Source organism: Pipistrellus hanaki (genome assembly GCF_964339955.1).
Source record: "Pipistrellus hanaki genome assembly, chromosome: 2".
NCBI lineage: Eukaryota > Metazoa > Chordata > Mammalia > Chiroptera > Vespertilionidae > Pipistrellus > Pipistrellus hanaki.
Window position 1 is genome coordinate 93898874 of NC_140504.1, and position 25075 is coordinate 93923948.

The 25075-nt window shown below is 44.6% G+C and overlaps 1 protein-coding gene and 1 pseudogene across 2 annotated transcripts in view; one reads left to right on the forward strand and one right to left on the reverse strand.

The window, feature by feature from the left end:
- The window catches only part of MINDY4B (MINDY family member 4B), a gene marked incomplete at both ends in the record, with an annotated part of 36181 nt that extends 35776 nt beyond the window's left edge, over positions 1-405 (forward strand). Inside the window, one exon of the mRNA XM_084870752.1 lies at positions 263-405. Coding sequence (XP_084726878.1) covers positions 263-405 — 143 coding nt within the window. The remainder of the gene's footprint in view (positions 1-262) is intronic.
- Positions 406-13851: 13446 nt separating this feature from the next.
- LOC311617405 (small ribosomal subunit protein uS2-like) lies at positions 13852-14621 on the reverse strand (annotated as a pseudogene). Its single transcript has one exon. The product of its transcript is annotated as a small ribosomal subunit protein uS2-like (transcript).
- Positions 14622-25075: the final 10454 nt, after the last annotated feature.

Here is a 25075-nt window from a genome sequence, read left to right on the forward strand (position 1 = left end):
TTTTTTGATTTTTTTTTCTGACAACATCCAGTGACCTACACCTTGCTCTAGGTTAAATCATAGTATTGTCACGTTCATTAAATGACTTATCAATATTCATGTTCCAAAATACAAAACAACCCAATTTTTCTACATACCATCTCCCTCTGCTTATGGTTTTAGGAACACATGCTGCCCACCCCCCCTGTTTGCTTTCCTTCCTGGCTTCCTCTGGAACAGTGCGCATAGGTTGGGGTCTAAGTGTCAGCTGTTTCTCCCCCAGATACTCACTCCCATCACTGGGAAAGAGACCAACGTGAGGAGGAACATGGACCAGGAAGACGATGTTCTCCAGTGGAGATGGTAATCAGAACCAAGTGGAGAGAAGCCACCATTAACTGGAATGAAACTGTTCCCTTTTTCTAAAGAGAAAGCCAGGATGTGCAATGAAGTGTCAGAATGATGGGATACAAGATTAATCTGGGGGAAGATCATTTCACATCTACATTGCCCACAGAAAAACCCCATTATAATTTGGGGCACTGTGTGTTAAGCCCTCTGCAGTTGTAGGAGAAACATGGGCCCTTACTGCAGGGTCTGGGAGCTGCATCCTCTATATACATGTAGACTACTTCTTTTATGTTATTCAAAAGAGAAAATGAAGTCTCTTTCCTGCGTGCTATTTCCAATTGTCCTTTCTTGGTGTGATTCTGCCCGAGGCTGACGGAGTGGGAAGCTAGCTTTCACTTGGGATGAAGTCATTGGTAATGCATCAAACTTTTAGTTCTGGCAAGAACTCAAGTTTCTCAAAGACCTCCTGGTGTGGAGAGCATGCCTTTCCAAGGTTACATTTCATGTGCCCACATTAGCAAGTTCTTGTCATTAAAATGATAAATGGGCTTCGTCAGGCTTGATGTGGGTGCTATTCCTGGTGGGCTGGCATCCGTAGCAGTGAACTTGTGGATTCAAACAGTCATGGCAAGCACACAGAAAGAGACAACCTTTCAGTGCTGTTTGTTTCTTTTCTTTATAAGCTGTTCATAGATACATAGACAGACAAACAGAAAGAAGTCTGGTTCCTAGATAAAATTAAATTAAAAAATAAAATCTCTCCTTATGTCATTTTTTGTCTCTGTTAAGCCCTCTGCAGTTGCTTTCAGTGTTTAGAGGAAACAATTCTTTTGAGAATCTGATCTTTCCCTGTCCTGTTGAATGCCTACATTTTTCCTGAAGAAATACACAGAGTAAGACATATTCCCTTAGAAAAGGGAACACATTGAAACTGCCTACACCTTTTCCTACCCACCCCCAGGTCTGCCAACTCACACACAAGCCAAAGGTTAGTTTGTAAATAACAACTTTCTGCACATATTTTCCAAAGTAATTTGTTAATGCATTTTCTTTTGGTTAAAAGAAAAATGTTTTAACTTAGGGAGCATGCAGAAAATGAAACTTCAAGGCAAGTAATAAATTACATCAAAAGAGAAAGCCAATTTGGCATGGGTTGCTGATTACAACATCTGTATCATGGGTATTTTCATTCAGGATTTTAACTACATTGGGCAAACAGATGAATCCCTACAGACCCTGTGTCTCATTTGGTCTTAATATAGCAATATTGTGTTTTCTCTGTGCAGCCTGTTTTTGTTTTAGGGACAGGGAGTTATCTCTAGCAAAATGTCCCTTTGGAGTGGACTGCTGGAAAGCTATTGCCAAAAGAATCCTAGCAAGAGCCCAGCCACAAATACGAGATCTCACTACAAGCGTCTCACACAACCAGGGCATTCCTTTATAACAAGAATGGTCCAGTGAGGGGTCCATGACTCTTACACCCATCACAGCTCACCCTCTAGCACTGCGCACAGGACCCTCGGTTCCTGCAGAAGGAAGGGCAGGTAGCGGTTGTGTAGACCCCACCCTAATGGTGTTCTTTCTTACAAAAGCATTTGTAATTGACCTAGTTTCTGAACTTATTTTCTGTCCCTATTATATTTTGCTTTTAAATTTTAATTTATTTATAATATTAATATATATTATTTTGCCATATTTTATACGTTGTACTTAAATTATTCTTGGAACAAATCTTTAAATGAGTAAAATAATACTGCAAAGGTTAAGTATGTTTTATACATAAAGGTATAATAATTTTTATATATATAAAGGTATTAATAACTTTATATGTCAATGTTCAGTAAAAAATAGTTTTTATTTTACCTTATAAACAGGGCACCCAGTAATAATTGAAATGTTTTTAAGGTAAAAAGTTATTTAAAAGTAGCTAGAAATTTCCTGGGACCATCAATTTACCTTTGAACTTCCTGTGTTTTGAGAAAACTGACTAATGGTCCATTCAGATTCTCAAATATGGAGCAGGCAAAAGCCATTTGCTTGAAGACAAGGATCATGATTTTCCTGAATAGTTACCTAAACTGACTGTTTTTAATGGGACTGAACCCTGAAGGAGATAGCAAAAGCTTTTCTTTTTCTCAAATACTGACTTGGAATGGAATGTCCCTCAAAATTATTGTTTGTTCTTAAAGAAGATGCATATAACATTTTTCCAAATGTGTACTCACCAATGTTAAAAGACCAGGTGGGATCAGGCCAGGGGACAGGCAGGCCTGCGATCCCCTTCACCTAGCACTGGCTGGGTTGGCTTCGTGCTGTACAGGTAACATGCAAACTTCAGTCACACCTGAACCTGATTTTATTTTTAAGTGAGTAACAAAGTATGGACATTGTTGACTGTTTCAAATGCCTTGTCAGGGACCTAGAGACACAACTGTTCCTTCATTGGGGAAGCTTTTTAAACCTGCCCTGAGTGCCAAGTGGAGGCAGGAAAAACAGTGAGCAAAGCCAGCTGTGGCCCCTCCTCTCTCACAGAGCTTCGGCTCTTCTGAGGCCATGACAATGGGAATAATAAAAACACCTTAATGTATATAAACTTGAAAAGTGAGACGAGGCCAAAACCGTTTTTGGCTCAGTGGTAGAGCGTTGGTCTGTGGACTGAAAGGTCCCAGGTTCGATTCCAGCCAAGGGCATGTACATTGATTGCGGACACATACCCAGTAGCGGGTATGCAAGAGGCAGCTGGTCGATGTTTCACTCTCATCGATATTTCTAGCTCTCTTTCTCTTTCCCTTCCTCTCTGTAAGAAAATCAATAAAATATATATATTTTTTAAAAAGTGAGACAAGGGTTTGGAGGGCAGGGGTTTCTGATGAGTAATATCTTGTAATAAAGGCCTGGAAGTTTATGAAACAGCATCTCTGAGGAATAGACAGTTAAGCTGCATTTGGAAGGCTGAGTAGAGATTACTAGGAGAGGGGAAGAGGATGAAGGTACAAATCCCTGTGGTGAATGGGCCTGAGGAACAGAGAAGCCCCAGTGGCTGCCATGCAGAGAACAGGGTGGAGATGGTGGAGAGGCAGTGGGAGGGGCAGGTAAGCACCACCACAGGCAGGGTAGATGAGAGGCATGGGCAATCTCGGAAGATTTTAAGTGGCCTGGTAAATTTTGCATTTTGAAAAAAAATGGTTCAGTGTGGAGAATGGGTTGGAGGGGAACCCAGAGTCAATGCAGAGACTAGTTAGAAAGCTATAGCAACGACTAGGCAAGACAGGACCAGAGTAGAGGGGCAGCAATAAACGTAGAGCAAATAACACTTGGGGGTAAAATAGACAAGGGCAAGAGATTGATTGCAGGGGGGTGGAAATGACGGAGAAGAAGGGCTCAGGAATGACATTTATATGGAGAGATAGAAGAGTACATCAGAGAAAAACAAAGTTGGAGGGATTGCAATACTAGCTATCAAGCTATGCTACAAAGCCACTGTTCTCAAAACAGCTTGTTACTGGCACAAGAACAGACATATAGACCAATGGAACAGAACAGAGAACCCAGAAATCGACCCAAGCCATTATGCTCAATTAATATTTGACAAAGGAGGCAAGTGTATACAATGGAGTCAAGACAGTCTCTTCAATTAATGGTGTTGGGAAAATGAAACAGATACATGCAAAAAAATTAAGCTAGACCACCAACTTGCACCATACACAAAAATAAACTCAAAATGGTTAAAAAAAACTTAAATGTAAGATGGGAAACCATAAAAATCTTAGAAGAATCAATAGGCAGCAAAATATCAGACTTATGTTGTAGCAATATATTTACCGAGCTCCTAGGGCAATGGAAACTAAGGAGAAAATAAACAAATGGGATTACATCAAAATAAAAAGCTTCTTCACAGAAATCATCAACACAATAAGAGAGCCCACTGCATGGGAGAATATATTTGCCAATGTTATATCCGATAAGGGTTTAATCTCTCAAATTTCTAGGGAATTCATACAACTTAACAAAAGGAAGATAAACAATCCAATTAAAACATGGGCAAAGAACTTAAATAGATACTTTTCAAAAGAGGACTTACAGAAGGCCAAGAGCCATATGAAAATATGCTCAAAATCACTAATCATCTGAGACATGCAAATCAAAACGGCAATGAGGTACAACCTCACACCTGTCAGAATGGCTATCATCAACAAATCAACCAATAAGTGCTGGTGAGGATATGGAGAAAAAAGAACGCTTATGCACTGCTGGTGGGAATACAGTGTGGTGCAGCCACTGTGAAATTCATGTATGGCATTTCCTTAAAAAATTAAAAATGGAACTTCCTCAAAATTTCCTCAAAAAATTAAAAATGGAACTTCCATTTGACCCAGTAATATCACTTCTAAGACTATATCCCAAGAAAACGAAAACACCAGTCAGAAAGGATATATGCACCCCTATGTTCATAGCAGCACAATTTACCATAGTTAAGATTTGGAAACAATCTAAGTGCCCATCAGCAGATGAGTGAAGAAAATGGTGGTATATAGCATACACAATGGAATAATACGCTGTTGTAAAAAAGAAGGAACTTTTATCATTTGCAACAGCATGGATGGACCTGGAAAGCATTATACTAAGCAAAATAAGCCTGTCAGAGAAAGATAAATATGAATTGATCGCTCATTTGTAAAATATAATGAACAACATAAACTGATGAACAAAAGCAGATACAGAAACATAGAAGCATTGACAGGCCATCCAACCTCAGGTAAGCAGTTGGGGGGGAGAGGGAGGAGAGTAAAAGAGCAACCAAAGGACTTGTATGCATGCATATAAGCATATCCCATGGACACAGACAGTTGGGGGGTGAGGGCATGTGATGGGGGGTGGGAGTGGCCAGGGAGAGGTTAATGGAGGAAAAAGGAGACATATGTAATACTTTAACCAGCGGTCGCCAACCTTTTGAACCTCTTGGACTACTAGTGGTCCATGGACCACCGGTTGGTGACCACTGGAAGTTTAAACAAGAAAGAATTTTATTTTTAAAGAGTGCATTAGAGCCCAGCTGGATTGACTCAGGAACCAAGAGATCACTGGTTCACTTCTCGGTCAGGACACATGCCCAGGTTTCAAGCTCAATCCTCAGTGAGCCTGCAGGAGGCCGATGATGTTTCTCTCTCATCAGTGTTTCTATTTCTCTATCCTTTCCCTTCCTCTCTCTCTAAAAATCATTTTTTTAAAATATTGCATTAAATTAAGGACCTGGGATACAAGAGAAGAAGTTTGGACCAGAGGAATATATGTGGAAGTCACTGATAATAACATGATGGTCTGAAATAAAATTGCCTAAGAAAGCTATGAAGCAAGAAGGGAGCTGGACCTACAACTAAGCCCTGAGGAATTCCAGTGTCAATAGTCAAATGAAGTTCTTGACTAGTAACAGCCTAGAAAGGAGGCAGAGAACACACAGCCAGATAGAGGTGGCCATCAGTGATACCCAACTAAAAGGTATTTTCAAGCTTCTGGTTTGGTTATGTGAGCCCAAAGCTTCTGCAAGTTGTGGGACTCTCTTTCTAATGGATGAATGAATTAATTAATGATTTTCAGTCAATGACTCTTTGTGTTAAAATCAACCAGAGGATTAAGTTTATTATTTAATCCAGTCAGTTATTTTCATGATATTCAGTTTAACTTCAACTCTGTTGAATACATGCACATCCCCTCTCCTTCCAGAAGGACTCAGGGTGGCTGATAACTGGTAAACCCTCTGGAGAACTTTGTATGTCTTCAGGTTTTTGTTATTGAACCCAATTTAAAAAATAAATAAACAAATAAATAGGAGGATCCAAGATGGATGCACAGGTAAACACCTAACCGCAGCCGCACACAACAATTTCAATGGAATACAACTAAAATATAAAATGGACATTGCCCAGAGCTACAGGTAGTCAACTGACTGAAAATTCTACAACAAGAAGGAAAGAGAAAACCAGAGGAAAATCAGAGGAGCTGAAAAAGCCTAAGGTACGGAGACATGCTGCTCGCACGCAAGCGCGCATGTGCAGAGGACTGAGCCAGAGAGGAGGAGAAGGCTGGGTGCCTGCCTGGCGTTCCCTAGCAGGAAGGAAATAAAGGCCCTGGACTGGGCTGAACCCCAGAACCGGCAGCGCTGAGCCCCAGTTCTGGGCCAGACCCTGGGGACCCAGGCTCAGGCAGGGGGAGATGGGGCTGTGAGGCGGAATCCCAGGGGAGCAGCGAAAAGCGGAGCCCCAGGAGTTGCGCACATTGCGCACAAAGGAAGGAATGTTGGCTCTGATGCTGGATTGCCCTGTCGGGAAGGAAACAAAACCTCCGGCTGTGCTGAGCCCCAGTTCTGACTGCTCTGAACCCCAGTTCTAGGCCAGACCATGGGGACCCAGGCTGAAACAGAGGGAGACGGGGCTGTGAGGCGGAGTCCCAGGAGAGAAGCAAGGGGCAGACCCCCCGCAGTCGTGCAAAGGACAGTCTGTTGACTCTGATGCTAGACTCCCCTAGCGGAAGGAGAATAAAGCTCCAGACTGGGAGGAATGGGATGAGGAGCAGGAGCCGCTGCCACACACCAGCTGGGCGCAGGCAAGGAGCCGGGCGACGGGGCCTTGGGGGAAGGGGAGGGGGGTGCCAGGCGATAGGCCCCCCGGGGGGGGCGGGGAGTGCCACTGGACCCTCGACCGCTGATCGCAGGCTATGGAGCCGAGGCCGGGGGCTGCTTCCTGGGCTGTACTGACCCCAGAAACAGGCTGAAGCCATGCAGGAGGCCGGGGAGAACAAAGGGGTGCCGCAGGCCAGCCTGCTGAGCTTCCAGGACGAGGAGGAAGAAACTAAAGAAGTTTTCAATGTGAAGAAATCAAGTTATAGCAAAAGATAGTAAAATTACTTAAGAAAGAATACAAAGAAGATCTTGAAAAATCAAAGACTAAGACAGAACTCAACTCAGCAGCCAACATTGCAACATAAATGCGTTTAAAAAAAAAAAAGGGGGGGGGGGAGACAGAATGTTGGAACAGCAGCGGCCAGGCCCAGAGTGGCCAGGCACAAGGCAGTGGCAGCCAGGCCCAGAGCAGCAGCAGCCAGGCCCCAGAGCAGCAGCAGCCAGGCCCCAGAGCAGCCAGGCCCAGAGCATCCAGGTTGGGAGCAGCCAGGCCCAAGCAGCAGCAACCAAGCCCGGAGCAGCCAGGTTGGGAGCGGCCAGGCCCAGAGCAGCAGCACCCAGGCCGGGAGCAGCCAGGCCTTGAGCAGCAGCAACCAGGCCGGGAGCAGCAGTGGCCAGACCCAGAGCAGCTGGTTGTGGAGCAGACCAGAGCAACAGAGGCCAGGCCCAGACCAGCCAGGCCCGAAACAGCTTGCTACTTGCCTGCCCACGCCCCAGGGCTGCTTCTCAGACATGGCTGGAAACTTTTGGGGGAACTTGAGGGTCTGCTGAATCAAGTGATGAAGGCTTAGATCTGGATGTATTGAGTTAGTATAGCGCTGGGGTGTTGATCTGTGAGTGCCTTGTGTGGAGTCTGGATGAGGTTGGTTGATCTATTTGGAAATGTCTTTTGTGTGAAGTGTATCCTTGGGCATGTGGAGGTATTATTAATTTGAGAAAATGCTAAGTAACTGATTTGCTATCTGAAAAATTTAAAGTTCTGAAAGTTTAAGGTCTCTTGCCAAAAAGAATTTTTAAAGCTAACACCTTAATTTTAATGGAGAAAGGGGAGGACAAGCCCTTCCCACCCAGAACAGGTAATCCAATTCCAACCAGCAGCTATCTTTAAACAATGTGTTCATTTACATTTGAATGGCTACACCTTTTGATAGCCTAAGGGCAAGTTTACATGTAAACAAGTTTGCTTCTCAATTCCCAGGGCAGAAAAATACAAGGTTTAAAATTATTAGATCTTAAAATTTATTCTTAGAAGTGTAAAAGTTTATTAATTAAAAAAAAAAAAGGAGATTGAAAAACCTGATGAACAATATTAGCTGTTGATTGTAGTAGAGTTGGTGATATGGGAGGGGAGTAGACTGACAGTTCTTGGGGAAAGAGGGAGTGGTGGATGCGGGAAGAGACTGAACATAAACTATGCTCCTATGGATGAGGACAATGGGGGGTGGGGAAGGGACGGAGGGTGGGGTGGGAACCTGGTGGAGGGGGGAAGAAATGAGGAACCTTTGTAATAATATGAACAATAAAGATTGATTTAAAATAAATAAATAAATAAATAAATAAATAAATAAAACTTTTCATTACTGTCCACAAGATGGTGCTATTAGAGTGATTTTTTTCCCAATCGTGTTATCCAACATAATTACCAAAGTAAATATGGACATTTAGTCACAATACACACACACATAAAGTAAATAATTATAAAATTGATGTAATAGATATGTAATCTTTGTGATACTTAGAATTGGTGTCACTAAGCATGGTGAGTAGGAGTCTTCTCTCCAATGAGGACAGCAAGAACTATATTAAACAAAGTAGCTCCATGTGCACCATCTCTTCCCAGTACAGGTGCCACTGTCTCTCTCCTGGACCTTTAAAATGGCCATCCAAGTGCTCTTCTCATCTTTTCTCTTGTCCCCTTCCAATCCTTTTCCAACAAATACCTGTTATCTTCTAAAATTTGAATGATCATAGTATAGTAATTCATATTATAGTCATTTTTTATGTACTTCAGACAAAATCCCAAAATCTTAACATGATTTACAAGAGCTTATAAGTATACTAGAGGCCCAGTGCATAAATTTGTGCATGGGTGGGGTTCCTCAGCATGGTCTGCAGGAATTGGGCCGAAACCAGCAGTTCAATGCTTCCTGCTGCTCCTGCCTGCAGCTCCCGCTCATCCTGGCCACACTGCCGTGCCTGCCACAGGCTCACACCCAGTCAGTCCTGATTAGGAGAAGCTCACACTGCAGCAGCAGTTTAAAATAACAAAAATAAAACCTATTACATATTAACCTAAGATAGTATTTTTTAAAAGAGTCAATATTTTTTTTTAAATAGTGAAAAGAGTGGCATTATTTTACATTTCTGTAAATTTGTTTAAAGGCCAACTTAATATGAGACAGCTATAGTCTCATTTCTGCCTCTGCTTTCAATCTATTGTTATATGTTTTTAGGTTTAAATATATGAAAAAAAGTCAAGCCTCACATAGATATCTAGCTAGTAAGGCAGGAGAAATTTAATAGCTTTGTGGATGTTCTTCTTAGATGCTACCTCAAAACTCTAAAAGTAGTCATTTCTTACAGTTTAGTTGCAATGTGGAATCTGAAACCATGCCAATAAACTGTTCAAACTCTGTTACATTAAATGGCACTTTCAATGTATACATGGGGGGTGGGGGGGAACCCTGTATGCTAAAGAGCATTTAAATAGGTAAACTTTATAGAATGTAAGTATAAGGTTCAAGGAGCAGGAAACGGGAGTCGGAGACCAAGATATGTTAAAGGGGAGGTTTATTCCGCAATAACAAGTGAGAATTATTAGAGAGGAGGTAGAGAAACCAGGATTAGAGGAAGGGAGGAGAAGAAGGAGGACCACAGCTGGACTGCCTCCTGCAGACTGGAAGAGACAGTAACATGTGCATGGGTGGAGACTCCTTTTGAGGAGAGGAACAGGAAAGGGTTGGGCCCACAGCAGAATGAGAAGGGGTGGGCCCCAGGGCACTCAGCACGCATGTCTCAAGGATGTCTCAGCGGCAGATGCCAATAACATCATAACTCTGCCCACCAGTCGGGGAGAGAGAGGATCTATCAGTAAGTTATCCTATCTAATAAAAGAGTAATATGCAAATTAACATCACTCCACTACAGCCACAAGCCACGCCCACCACCCAATCAGAAGCAAATATGCAAATAAACCCAACCAAGATGGCTACAGCCACAGAGAGCAGAAGGGAGGCGTGGGTTTCCCCAGCAAAGAAGGAAACCAAGCTTTCCACTTGCCCTTGCTGCCCAAGGCATCCACTCAAGGCTACAAAGTTTCAATTATAGAAGGTGCATACCGTGTTTCCCCAAAAATAACACATCCTCCGAAAATAAGACCTAGTGCATGGAAAGATAAGACATCCCCTGAAAATAAGACCTAGCGCAATTTTGGGAGAAAAAATTAATATAAGACACTGTCTTATTTTCGGGGAAACAGGGTAAATCTAAACAGAAATGGCAGCAGCCAAGGAGCTGGAAAGAGCAGGAGGCTAGGATTGCCCCTTGCAATGGAGTAAGCCAAGCTTTTCTCACACCCTGGCTGGCTCAGGCCTCCACTTAAGGCTACAGAGTTTCAATTATGGAAGATACATAAGTTGCAATAGAAATGGCTGCTGGCCACAGAGCAAACAGGAGGCTTTGCTTTGCTCCAGGCTACAAAGTTTCAATTGTAGAAGATAAATAAACCCCAGATACCAGGGTCTCCACTTGGGTTGCCAGGGGGCATGGCTGGCCTGCAAACCACCACAGGCCCCTCGCCAGGCTGCCCCACATCCCAAGGGAACCCTCACCCTGATCTGGGATACCCTTCAGGGCAAACCAGTCGGCCCCCACCTGTGCACCAGGCCTCTATCCTATCTAATAAAAGAGTAATATGCAGACTGACCATCACTCCAACACACAAGATGGCTGCCCCCACGGAGACACAAGATAGCCAACAGGGGAGGGCAGTTGGGAAGGACTCCGGTCTGCAGGGGAGAGCAGTTGGGGGGGAGCAGGCCTGCAGTGGAAGTCAGTTAGGGGCAAACAGGCTGGCAGGGGAGTGGTTAGGGGGTGATCAGGCTGGCAGGCAGAAGCAGTTAGGGGCAATCAGGAAGGCAGGCAGCCAAGCAGTTGGGAGCCAGCAGACCTAGATTGTGAGATAGAACGCCAACTGCCCATTTAGGCCTGACCCCATGGGTGGGATCGGGCCTAACTAGGCAGTTGGACATCCCTCAAGGGGTCCCTGATTGGAGAGGGTGCAAGGTGGGCTGAGGGACACCCCCCCCCCTCCCATGTATAAGTTTCATGCACCGGACCTCTAGTATCTCAATAAGCTGTTTATAAAGATACCGGTAACTACTTGTAAGGAGTACGGATACCATTCATTTGAAAGGGGTCATTATAAAAACCTGACAGATTTGTGGGGACAACAGTCTCTTTCTCTAACTACAATGTTTTGAAAGGCAAAGTGTCTCTGGGAGAGAGGTGGTGAAAATTTCATCACCACACCCTCCCCAGCATAACCAACACAGTTCCTTTAGAAGAAACTAAAATGTGGACTGTTTCACACCCTGAAGCAGACCCTCCCCTACTTCACTTCTAATAGCTTTTGTTTTGCTATAACCCCACAGAAAGGCTGCAACTAGCCCCTTCCTCTGCCAAGGACTGGAGTTCACAGCACTCTTTCCCCTGCCTCCCTGCAGTGCCTGCACAGCTGAGCGCCATCCGCAAGTGTGCACAGGGAACACAGATTACCTCAGCAGCAGCCCAAGAAGCCACATTGTGCAAGAGTTAGCAGACTGTCAACTTACAGCGAGAGGCTGGGCAGTGTTGGGTGAGGAGCGGGGGAGGATAAGAGATCAACCGGAGGACTTGTATGCATGCACATAAGCATAACCAATGGACACAGACACTGGGGGGAGAGGGGGAGGGGGAGAGACATATGTACTACTATTTGTAATACTTTAAACAATAAAATTAAATTTAAAAAAAAAGGAGTTAATCAGACTTGACCACACAGAAAGATGGGGAGCCAAACGAAAGTGGCAGGTGAGCAACCTGCTTGAGTGCTACAGTGTTTCCCCGAAAATAACACATCCTCTGAAAATAAGATCTAGCGCATGGAAAGATAAGACATCCCCTGAAAATAAGACCTAGCGCAACTTTGGGGGAAAAAATTAATATAAGACACTGTCTTATTTTCGGGGAAACAGGGTATTTAACATTAAGCCAGATGAACTAAGCAATGTAAAACCCCGGGGGCGGGGTGGGGCAGGGCACTGAGCTGGCTATGCCTGGAACTAAACTGTCCTGTTTGTAGAAATAAAATCGCCCTTTGCTATTGGCTGGTTCTCAGGCCTCAGCCCAGAAAGTGCAGGCATGGGTGAGGTGTGTGCAAGTGCATATCTCTGAATGTGAAGCCAGTTCAGAATAACAGCGGAGAGAGGCCAGCCCCTGAATTTCTAGGCAATAAAAAGGCAGAAAGTTATGTGCACATGGCTGTAATCACTGCTTAAAGTCGTTTGCAGCTGCCCCGGCAATTGGCATGTAAAATCAAAAGCCAATTTGGAATCTTTTCCAGAAAATGATATTTCCCGTTTCGAAAAAGGAATGGTGGGAAACACTTTGCTCCTGCAGCGACCTGGGTCACTTTGCCTGCACTCTCAGGCTGAGCTTGCTAGCTGTGGGAAAGAGTGAACTAAGTATGTAAGACACCAGGACTCTTTGTTCTGTCTCAACATTAAAAAATTGTGTGAACAGCTGCCATGCCAACCTGCAGGCCACATCTGGGCTGCCATATATATATATATATATATATATATATATATATATATATATATATATATATATATATATTTTTTTTAATTTTTATTTATTTATTTATTTTTTTACAGAGAGGAAGAGAAAGAGATAGAGTTAGAAATATCGATGAGAGAGAATCACCGATCAGCTACCTCTTGCATACCCCCTACTGGGGATGTGGCCACAACCAAGGTATGTGCCCTTGACAGGAATCGAACCCGGGACCTTTCAGTCCACAGGCTGAGGCTCTAGCCACTGAGCCAAACCGCTTTCAGCTGGGCTGCTCTTTTCTGGCTTTTTCTCTCTGGAAATCCTGAGGCTTTTGATAGTTTTATTTACATGGAGTCTGCTACTGAATAATTCAAAACCAGTCTGTCCCTTCCATTTTTTCTTTGCTTCTGTCTTGTGAGTCATCATTTGGCCTGAGAAATAAATGTAATTGATCCTTTGATTGAATGGTATCTTTAGGGAGGGAGGAAGGAAGTTGGGAAGAGAGAGAGAGAAGAGAGAGAGAGAGAGAGAGAGAGAGAGAGAGAGAGAGAGAGAGAGAGAGAGAGTACTTTCAGAGTGTTTAAGACAGACTGGTAAGGGGCAAGCTGCCCAGAGAGCTGGAGTGGGAGAAAGAGAACAGTGCACCCTGGTAATTGTGCACGCTTTGTAAAAAGCCATAACAGACACCTGCTTAGTCAGAAACGCTGACTTCTTGTAATGTCTGGCTTATTTTGCACCAGAAGAAAATAGTATTCCCTCAGCGAGTTTGTTTTCTCATTTTTAAATAACTACAGCCCAAAATCTATTTCTAAAAGTATTAGGACTACAACAATACATTAAGTGCTTTAGGCTCCTTCTGACAATAGTGAAACAATCATCATGGGGGGGAAATGATTCAACCTTTAGTTGCAGTTTAATAGTTAAACATTAGGCATATGTTTTTAAACCCAATGTGTGTGCACTTTTTTTTTTTCTTATAGAAACTGTTTATTTTCCACCAACCTTATTTCCGTCCTGTTAGAATCTGTGGAAGAACAGCTTAGGACCACTCAGTGGTTGTTGCTACCCACTCAGTAGCCTGAGCAGTGGGGGCTGCAGGCCAGTCTCCAGTGGCAGGCTGAGCACTCCAGTCTTCAGTAGGAAACTGCTGAATGGGCACAGAGAGCACCTGCATGCCTTCAGACCAGTCTGCAACCTCAGGCTGCGCAGCCGTGACCTCAGGAGCAAGAGCAGTCCATTCACCCTGAAATTCCTCCTTGGTCACAGCCTTTTTAGCAGCGGCCTGCTCTTCCTTCTCAATCTCTTCAGGATCTCTGTAGACGTAAAGATCAGGCATGACTTCCCACGGGGGTTCACAGGAGATGGTGCCACGCATGCGTAGTACATACGGGGCCAGCATCCACCACATCAGACCCACTGAATGAGCCCCTTTGTTGTTGCAAGGGATGGCAATGTCCACATAGAGCAGAGGAGAATCTGTGTTACACAGAGCAATGGTGGGCAGGTTAACATAAGAGGCCTCTGTGAGAGGCTAGAGGTCAGCCCTGGGGTCAGTAACCTGGCTCCCGGAAGGCTGCCTGGATCTGGTTGGTGAAGGTTCCAGGAGTGAAGCAGTGGCAATAGGAGTGGCTCCAGTGGCAGCAGCAAACTTCAGCGCAGCTCGCTGGCCAGGATTCCTGGACAATATGACACTGATGTCAGCTGGGGTTGCCATGGCAACAATGGCCCGAGCTGCCAGCAGAAGCTTCTCTTCAGATTGGTGATGTAGATGCAGGCCTTCCCTGTGCTTGTCAGTCTGCATGTGGCCCCTTTTGTTCACACTTTTTGGGAGTGAAAATTATCACTCAAGTTAAATATAATTCCAACAAAAACATGATTTGATTCTATTAAAGAGAACTGTATTGATTTGTAACTTAGTGAAGGTGTTATCTTCCTTGGATTTGTATGCTAAGAGTCAATGGGCTGATTATGTTAACTGAAAAAAATAAAATCATTCCTTAATTTTGCTGCATTCTAAACGAAATAAATAAATAAATAAATAATCACACAGTCTTAAACAGCAAAGTCCCCTCACACAGGCCTGTTTTTACCTCACACAGGCCCTGTTTTTACACTAATCACCCAGACTTGTATTTTATTTCTCTGGATCGTTTGATACTGTTCTCACAGCGCATCACCTATTTGCCCCCTAAGATGGCTGTGTTACAGACTGAGGGAGGTGCTAGCATACCGCCAGCACCAGCGGCCTTGTAGACAAAGCAAACCGACCTACCAGGTCCCTCACCTCCTATTTCCGTGAGGCACTGGCCTCCTCTTCCTTCACATGATGCGCCACTATATTTTGCATTTATACTTTGGTATTACACTCTTGTAGACTTGATCTTTTATAAATGACATGTAAATAGTTTTCCACATCCCTCCCCCTTCAGTGCCTATGGGTTCTCTCTCTCGTTTTTTTGTCCAGTACATTTTGTTTTTGTATATGACTCTGATTTTTGAATCCATATCTCTCCTCTGTAGTATTTTTAAAATAAATGTTTACATTAGAAAAAAAAAAAAAAAAAAGAAAGAAAAAACAAGTTTTAGGGGTCTAGGAACAGAGCCTGGAGCTGCCTGCACACTGGACTTTGCTTCTCAATGTCCTGATTCCTCATCAGGAAGGCAGAAAGGGAAAAGGGAGAAGGAAGGTGGGGGAGGGGCAAAAAAGGCACAGATAATGGAGTTGGTTAGGAAGGGGGTGTTTTACATGATTGGGCACATTTTTTTAAGCTAATAGTTACACACAACAAAATAACCCTGGTTTTGTAAGGTGTTTGATAATTACAAAAACAAAACAACAGCAACAAAAAAAACACCCGGGATTTTAGAAGCTTCATTTCAATAATGTTTAAAGAATATATTGCTTGGTATGATCCCAGAATTTAACCATAACATGAGGTATATTTTATTTACATATTTAGAAAATGCTTCTAGCAGCTCTCTGGTAGACAAAGGCAAAAGGTCCCCTCATGCCCGGTCACTTGAGGCAGCAGGGTCCTGGACATGGCTGGACTCCCAAGGGCACAGTGTGCCCAGGCATGCATCAGGTCCCAACTCCCAGCCTAGTGGCATCACCTTGGTAGGTTGAACTGGCCATAGTAAGAGTATTTACATCACAGAAATTGGCAAACAATCAGAATTTTTAATTTTTTCAGAGACCTGTGCTTAAACATTTGCCAATGTACCACTGATTGAGAGGTCCTTTTAACAATACAGGTATAAGGTGGTGGCCAACTGTGGTCCTGAATAAAAGGGTGTAATTGGACCCATCTGTTGTGGTAAGTTGGACTAGAGGATTGTGGGGATGAGTAAATCTATTAGTATAAAGTGCCAAAGCTCCTTCGGGGTAAGAAGGAGCTATCTGCTCCACCCCCGCTTACTGAAATTCACATTAGAGAGATCTGTTAGGACAGTGGTTCTCAACCTTCCTAATGCTGCAACCCTTTAATACAGTTCCTCATGTTGTGCTGACCTCCAATCATAAAACTATTTTCGTTGCTACTTCAAAACTGTAATTTTGCTACTATTATGAATCGTAATGTAAATTTCTGTGTTTTCCCATGGTCTTAGGTGACCCTGCTAGCAGTTCTCAATCTGTGGGTCACAACCACTGCTGTAGAGCCTAAGACCATCAGAAAACACAGATATTTACATTACAAAAATAATTTTATGGTTGGGGGTCATCCTCAACAGGAGGAATTGTATTAAAGCGTCACAGTATTAGGAAAGTTGAGAACCACTGGGATAGGAGAATCATTTGATCCCAAGCAAAACCCAGCTTAGCAAAGGGCAAAAAGGTCATGATATAAAATTACCCTGAGGTAAGGGGATACTTTACTAGTAGACTGGTCCAGACTCAATCCAAAGGATTTGAGGATTCGGGAGGGGCTATAGGTTCCCCAGCTGTGTCATTCCTCAGGGGTTTCATGACTTGGGCACCCATGGCTATGAACTTGAAGCTGTGAATGTGAAGCACCTTTGCAATGTTTCAGAGAGTATGGAAGTAATTGGTTCAATAGCACAGAATAGCCTTCAAGAGCAATACATACTAGGAAGCAATGAGTGGTGGAGGAATGACCGATTTCTGGTGCTACCCATTCCTGACATCTGAAAGCAGGACTAAACCGCTATCCCAAGTAAACTCCTGTAGTTTTTCAACAAATAGGGGAAGGAGACATCCCTTCAGAATTCACGAAGGAAACAGAGCTTCATGCTAATGAGGTAGTATGGGTGCTCAAGCCATCACAGGATAAGCATTTTATGTGTAGATATAGAAAAAAAATATATTCCAGTGGTAATAATTATAAGATGTTGGTATTGTAGATGACTTTTTTTACACTCTGTTTTCTATAGTTATTTAAGAAAGTTAACACCTAAGCCCTTATTATGCTTTATTACTGGATCAAAAACATCCAAGTTCCTCCCAATGGCAGGAAGTTGCTCCCAGACCCAAAGAGTTGGCTCTTTCAGGCTAATGAGGGAACCAGTTAGACTGTACCCTGTAGTCCCAACCACTCCAGGGTTTGGCCCATGTGAGGCCCCAGGACTCTACCATGGGACAAGTATGGGGGTCTGGGAGTGATGGACTGTCAGCCTCAGAAGGACTGGAAAGAGAAACAATCACAGCCTGAATCACAGATTCCTGGAACCCACCACACCATGAAGGTCACCAACCTCAGCTGCTCCCAACCAGGCTCTGGCACTATATTGAGTGGGACTGTGGATGATCTGTTATCTTTTTCTTAAATGTTTTTAATGCCATGTTCTTATAATTTAAGGGGGAAAAAAAGAGGCAAAAACAAGATTGGCCAACAGGTAGTAGATTAAAATCTCCTCTTTATTTAAAGTAGGGACTCCACAGTCAAGGTGAGACTGTGCAATTTTCCTTGCTGAGTGTCTGAGGGGGAATTTTTTTGTAGGTATGAGGTGAGATGGGGGAGGACTTTTCTTCTAACATTAACTTGACTCCAACTCCTTGATGCCCCAGCCCCACCTGCCTGACTGTCCACCCCCGTGTGGATGACAAGCTCCTCTGTGGCAAGGGCAAGGGCAAGAACCACTCAAGAGCAGACTTAATAACTCCCTCTCCACCTGCTAACATGGAATCAATGTGATCCAAATTGAAATATGTGGTTGAATGGCTTTCCCAAAAAGTTCTGTGCCTGTAAGTCTTTACAAAAGTTAAAATCCTCCAGGGAAAGGGAGGGGTGGGGAAGGAGAGAACTCCTGTGGACGGGTATTGTGCCTCTCACTCATTTCACAGAGATGACAGAGAAGAGAATTAATTTTGTTGCTGATGGAATAGGAAGTAGTATTTGAGGAAACAAGGTAATCTCTGGAAAGCAGTCTGAAAGGTGAAGGCCTGGGCATTTGTCCTTTACTAAAGGACAGCAACTCCATGGGCGGAAGTGAAGGACAGGCAGTGAAACTGAGAAAAAGGTCGACACATGAGGGTGCAGCACATGGCGTGTGCCTGACTGCTGGACGTCAGACCACTCCTCTGAGAAACCACTGAAAACATGCCTTACGGTCATCCAGCCTGGAGAGAAAGGGCTATAAACGAATCCATCAGCTTTTATCTCAGGCATAGGGTGTATTTGTGTGCACCGAATGGTGCCCCACAACCTCTCATGCTCACCGTCACCAGGGAAGCCCCAGAACTGAATGCAAGAGTTCTGAGCACAGGTGTGTAGCTGGTGGAGTTGATGGTGACCCATGTGTATCCGGTCGCCATTGCAACCACAGCACCTGGAGCCATGGGCTCACCTTCACCTGGTTAACTCCTACTGATACTTCAGAAATTAGATCAGACCCTCCTCCCTTCTCTGACAAGCCACTCCTCCATCCTTCCACTAAATCGATTCACTTAATAATGCAAACACTGACAAATTATTCCAGACAAAAAGTTCTTAGAGTCTATCAAGTAAATTACTTTCAACATGTCAATTTAACACAGCACAAACATATACCCAAGATAGACACTATAGTGATTTTTAAATTCTTGTTCACTGTGGCAAAAATTGATAGTTATACCCAAATATTCATTTTTCTTCTCATATAGTAATATTAGAGGCCCAGTGCACAAAATCCGTGCTGGGGACAGGGGGTGTTGTCCCCCCCCTCAGTCCAGCCTGCACCATCTCCAATCCAGGACCCCTTGGGGGATGTCTGTCCTGGGGAATCGAGGCTAAACAGGCAGATGGACATCCTCTCACAATCCGGGACCACTGGCTCCTAACTGCTCACCTGCCTGCCTGCCTGATTGTCCCTAACTGCCCCTCCTACCCCTGCTGGCCTGGTCACTCCCATCTGCTCCCCCTGCCAGCCTGGTCACTCCTTACTGCCCCCCCACCCCCTGCTGGCCTGATTGTTTCTCACTGCCTCCCCCCACCTTCCTGCCAACCTGGTCACCACCAACTGCCTCCCTTTCCGGCCTGCTCGTCCTTTACTGCCCCCCCACCCCCGCCTTGCTGGCCGTGTTGCCCCCAACTGCCCCTTTTCTGGCCTGGTTGCCCCACACAGCCTGCTATTTGATCATTTGGTTGCCCCTCAGTAAACCCCCTGCCAGCCTGGTCACCCCACACAGCCTGTTTGGTGGTCCATTCAGTTGTTTCAGTTGTGACAGTCACTTAGGCTCTTATATATAGAGTAATACTAATAGTTTTTATCTGAGCATATAGCCTCCCAGAATGCATTTCCCAGGCTCTCCTATAACAAGGTGTAGCCACATCACTCAGTTCTGACCAACAGTATGTGAACATAGGTGAGTAGTACAAATAGCAAGATGGGTCCTTAAAGGGAAAGGGTGAGTGCTCCACTTATTCCTTTCTCCCTTCCCCTGGTTTGAATGTGGGTGGACAAGAGTGGCACTTCCAGGATGGAGGAACAAAAAGATAGAATGAGCCTGGGCCCTTCCCCCTGTTGTTGTCTCCCAGCCCTGAATGCTGGATCCAGACTGTCAGGTGAGGAAAAGGTACACATCACACATTCATTGCCTTCTTTCTAAATGAAAAAACTGTATTGACTATCTTATATACTTAGGACTTCCTATGTTCTAGGAGCTCAGAGTAGGGAATATGGATATAAAATATGTAGCTAAAAAAAAAAGCTGTTAGCCTGGTAATAAGGGAGACTATAAAAAATTACACACACACACACACACACACACACACACACACACACATGTATGACAACTGCTGACAGAATTAACTACAGGTACCATGTGAGTGAGTGCGTGTGAGAGGAGGTGATGTCCATTGTGACTTCTAAATAAGGCAAAGGAGTTACGGAGGTATGAAGGGCAAAAGGAACAACGTAAACAAAGATGGAAAGCCAAGACAGAGTGTGGTACTTCCAGGGGAGAGGCAAGGCAAAGCATTGGCTCTGTGATCAGACTGCGTGGGTTCAAATCTTAGTCTAGCACTTACTAGTACTGGCTATAGGAAGTTACCTAGGCAAGTTACTTACACCCTCTGGGTCTACCTCCTGGAGTTGTCATTAGGGCTAAATGAGGTAACCCATATACAATGCTTAGCACTGGGCTTGACTTGTGGTACAAAGCAGGTTCAGTGAATATTAGCTTTAAAAAATGAGAAAAGTCGGTAGGTATGATTGGAACCTCGAGGGCAAGGTGAAGTTACCAGAGATGAGACTAGAGGACAGTCTATAACCATTCGTCAGAGAGATGAATTTCATCCTGGAGCCTAAGGGATTTTAGGCAGGAAACCGATATATTCAGATAGGTTTCTGTCTCAAGAGCTCAATTTGACAGCAGAGTGACATGGTCAAAAGGTGCTTGGCCTTCTTCCTAAATGAATCCTGGCTTTTCACAAAGAAGCATTATTCCACACATTGCACACCCTGGACAAATAGATTTTGTAAACTGTAATGGTGAAACTGGGTGAACTGAGTAATATAAACAGGTTACCTACCTGGTAATGACAATTCACAACTGCCTTGTCTTTGTCTAAAAGGAAAGCTTATTACAGCAAAACCTTGATATAACAACTAATTTAATGGGGGTGTCCATTAAAACCCAAAGTTTGTTATATGATAAAGCAGGTTTTTTTAAATTTGTATGCTAAAAATTAACAAATTAATCAGTTTACCTGTTTTTACTTATGTAGACACTGGTTTTGGCTCAGTGGATAGAGCGTCAGCCTGTGGACTGAAAAGTCCCAGGTTCGATTCAGGTCAAGGCCATGTACCTTGGGTGCAGGCACATCCCCAGTAGGAGGTGTGCAGGAGGCAGCTGATTGATGTTTCTCTCTCATTGATGTTTCTAACCCTCTATCCCTTTCACTTCCTCTCTGTAAAAAATCAATAAAATAAATATTTTTATAAAAATAAAATTAAGTACACATGAAAAGTTTAATTTCACAGAAAAGTTTTCTATGTGTATTACTATAATTTTATATTTATAGGATAAGGTGGGCAGGAGACCTGGCCTTCCAGACCGCGGTGAGGGTGGAGGCAGAGATGTGGGGAGGGTGACATGAGAAAAGGCACAAAGGCTCCCACAGCCTCCAGGAAAGTCAACCCAGCACTTCTGCCCACTGCCCCCTTCCACTGCCATCCTGGAAGGGGAAAGAGAAGCCCTGTCTCAGCCACTTCGATGTCAAAATGGAAGAAGCAAATTCAGTGGCAGCTGCCGCCCCAGGACCACCTAGCCTTCTGGGACTCCCCCCATGGCCAATGGAAAGCCTGGTGACCCCACGTCAGCCCAAATTGGAATGATATGAGAGGACTTGAAACAAGAAGCCAGAAGAAGGGAATTGTAGGAAACTGCTCCAGGCTCAGGAATGGAGGGCAGCACCGGGGGCTGGGTGAACAGATGCACAAGAAACAGCACCAAATATGCCTCCTGCTCACCAGTCAGTGGTGCGGGGGAGGATGACCTAGGAGCAAAGATGGGGGACTAGTCTCTGGAGGTTGGATGAGCAGAAAGAGTGCACACCTCACCCCAGGGATGAAACACATGTCTACCATCAGTAGAATGGGTAAATAAGTAGCTGTGTGTGCATGCAATGGGATACTACACTGCAGTGAAACTAGGGAACTCCTGCTACACACAACCTGCATGAATCTCACAAGCATGATGTTGAGCAAAAGGAGCTAGACACAGAAGAACACAGGCTCTCTTCCTGAGATCCCCCAGGATCAAGGGGACTGATGATTCCACCACTGCCGGGTCTCCCACCTCCTACCTGGGGCACAGCCCCAATGTGGGGAGGCTTGAGCCCCAGGTCTCCCACATTTGGTTGCCGTTAGTGGGGGATCAGTGCTGAGCCTCCTTTTCCTGGGCCAGATCAACATAGTCCCCCCATGGGAGGCTTTCACGAAGAATGGAGACACCCTTAAAGACTCAAAAGCTGTCTCTTGTCAAGAATATCTGCCCCCCAAGGATGAATCCCAGGTTATGGAAGACAAATTTAACTGCCCAGTCTGCTGACACTTTGCCAAAAAAGGCCGCTGTCGATATGAGGACCTCTGCGCCTTCTACCCCCAGCCGTCAGCTGCCCTCCTCTGACTGAGCCCGCCCAGCGGAGCTGGGGGGAGCTGGAGGGAGCCCTGGTGACCTGGCCATATGTTCCCGGTGGCAGCCACTGTGAGGCCATTCCACCCACCGCCCTCCCTCAGTAACCCACCCCAGCCCACCACCTCCCCCTTTTGGGGTTTAGAGTTGCGTTTCCTCACTGGGATGAGGTGTGAACTCTTTCTGCTGCTCCGGCCTTCAGAGACTCTCCTTCAGGACCCCATCTTTGCTCCCTCAGCTGCCTCCTGGGTCCTCTCCCCCTTTGCCAGGTTTCTGGTGCAGCTTCTTGTGCACCGGCCCACCCAGCCCCGGGCGCTGCCCCTGCTCTGAGGAGCGCCCGGGTTGACTGACCTGGGGTCAGGTGTGGATGACTGGGACAAAGGCCGCTCTCCCTGCTCTTGGATTCGTAGTTTCTCCATCAGCAGCATGGCCCCCACTGCTGTGGCCTGTGATCATGCGCATCCCCGCGGGGCCTTTCTCGGTTCCTGCGTCTTCCCCACTGGAGGCGCTCGGTGCCCTCTGGGCTCTCCCACCCCAGCACAGGAGCATGGGGACTTCCCTGAGTCGGCCCCTGGCCTCCCTGCTTCTGGTGTGGCTCCTCTGGGTTTGATGGGCCCATGATATGCGCTCTAAGCCCCTGGCGGGCCTCCCCTTCTTCCTCTACAGCCCGGTTCCCTTAGGCTCCGTCACTGAGGCCACAGGCCTCCGTCTGAATTCTGTGAATCTCCACCCGGACATCCTGCCCGGCTCCCCACCTCCGTCCCCGCGTTCTGCCGATGGTTGTTTTCTGTGAAAACGGCAGTGAGCAGGCCCTGAGGACATGGGTCAGGAGGAGTGCGGGCAAGAGAGAGGGTGAGAGCCGTTGGAGAACTGAAAATGAATTTTTTTCTTTTTAATGTTTTTTTGTGTGTGTTAGTAATAAATGCATTGGAAACAAACAAAAAAAGTTATACTGAGTAGGTCTAGTAAATTCTTGCATTTACCTTTCAGCACTCGGAAACTCAGGCACGGGGCTGGGGCCTGGGGCGGGGGCTTGGCTTGGGGCGTGGCCCAGCACAGTTAAAACCGCTGCAGAAGCCACAGCAGGCGACCACAGAACCAGTTCCCCCGCGCTGCGCGGTGTCACCACGTAATAATCATTTGCTGAATATTGTTATGAGTGGTGACTACTGCAATTAAATATGTAGACCAGTGTTGCCCGAACTAGTGCTCTCTTTATATAAGTAAACAACTTTATATATAATACTTTATATAAGTATATAAAATTGTATACTTAACTAGTGTATACTTAACTATTGACTGCTGAGCAGGAGGCATATTTGGTGCTATTTCTTGTGCATCTGTACATCTTAGAGCACTAGTTAAGGATACAATTTTACCTATATGTTCCCAAAAATTCCAGTTTAGAACTTCTTAGTTGGGATTCAGGAATCTGTATTTTAACAACTCTACCAGGTGATTCTCATCATGAGAGAAGTTTGGGAAACACTGATGTAGACTATAGTTGTAAATATGTAATATTTTATTATCGGCAAAATATCTAATTTTTTCCAACATATGGCCTATTCTCTAAAATTTGTTAAAAGTAACAGTGAAGCCCAGCCAGCCAGAGTGGTTCAGTGGTTGAACATCAACCTACAAACCAGGAGGTCTCAGTCCAATCCCAGTTGGGACACATGCCCGGATTGCAGGCTCTATCCCCAGTGTGAGGCATACAGGTGGCTGCCAATCAATGATTCTCTGTCATCATTGATGTTTTTCTCTCTCCTTCTCCCTTTCTCTTTGAAATCAATAAAAATATATTTTTTAAATAACAGTGAATTAATAATGAGAATAACCTGTTAATTTAATTATAGGCAAATCTTGATTAAACTCATTTTAAAATTAACAGGGTGTTAATTTTTATATATGACGTACAGGTCAGAAGTTTTGTCCATTAAATCCAAAGTACATTAAATTGAGATCCGAAAAATTGAAGGTTTACTGTATTTCTTTTGTCGTTATTATTCCATTGCAGCCTAAATTCCCACTTCCTGTCTTGCTAAGAAAAATGTCCATGGTCAGAGGACCAAGAGTAACAGTTTCCATCTGAATGAGATTAAGCCCACAGAGGGCTCCCTCATCTCAGGGCTAAATTCACTGAAGCTCTTCTCAAAATGAAACCTGACTTGAGGTTGCCTGATTGTTCTATGCAAGCATATCAGAAAAATGCTCAGGCCTTTGCCAATTTGTTTACATCCTTCAGAACACCCCAGTCTAAAGACCAGAGCTCTGGGAGCAGAGGGTTCCTGTGTGTGTGTGTGTGTGTGTGTGTGTGTGTGTGTGTGTGTGTGTGTGTTGGCGGGAGGGGGGAGGGGAGGGAAGAAGGGTGTCCTCTGAAACATCGCCACCTGGTGTTCAGCCTGTCATGTAGCGATTTTTTTTTCCTTCCTTCAGAAAGGGTGAGTACCAAATATATTTCTGACTCTTTTCCTTTAATAAACAATGCCAAATAAGGTCTGCACACTTTCTTGTAAAATATCTCCGCAACTGCACTACGGGAAATAAATAGCATATGCAAATCTTTGCAGAAAGGTGATTTGATTTTATTTCTCAAATAAAATCACCATGAATCATGATTCAATGGAGTTTCTCCATGGGCAGTGAGTATACCCAAATTCACCAAAATCCTGAAAGCTTCC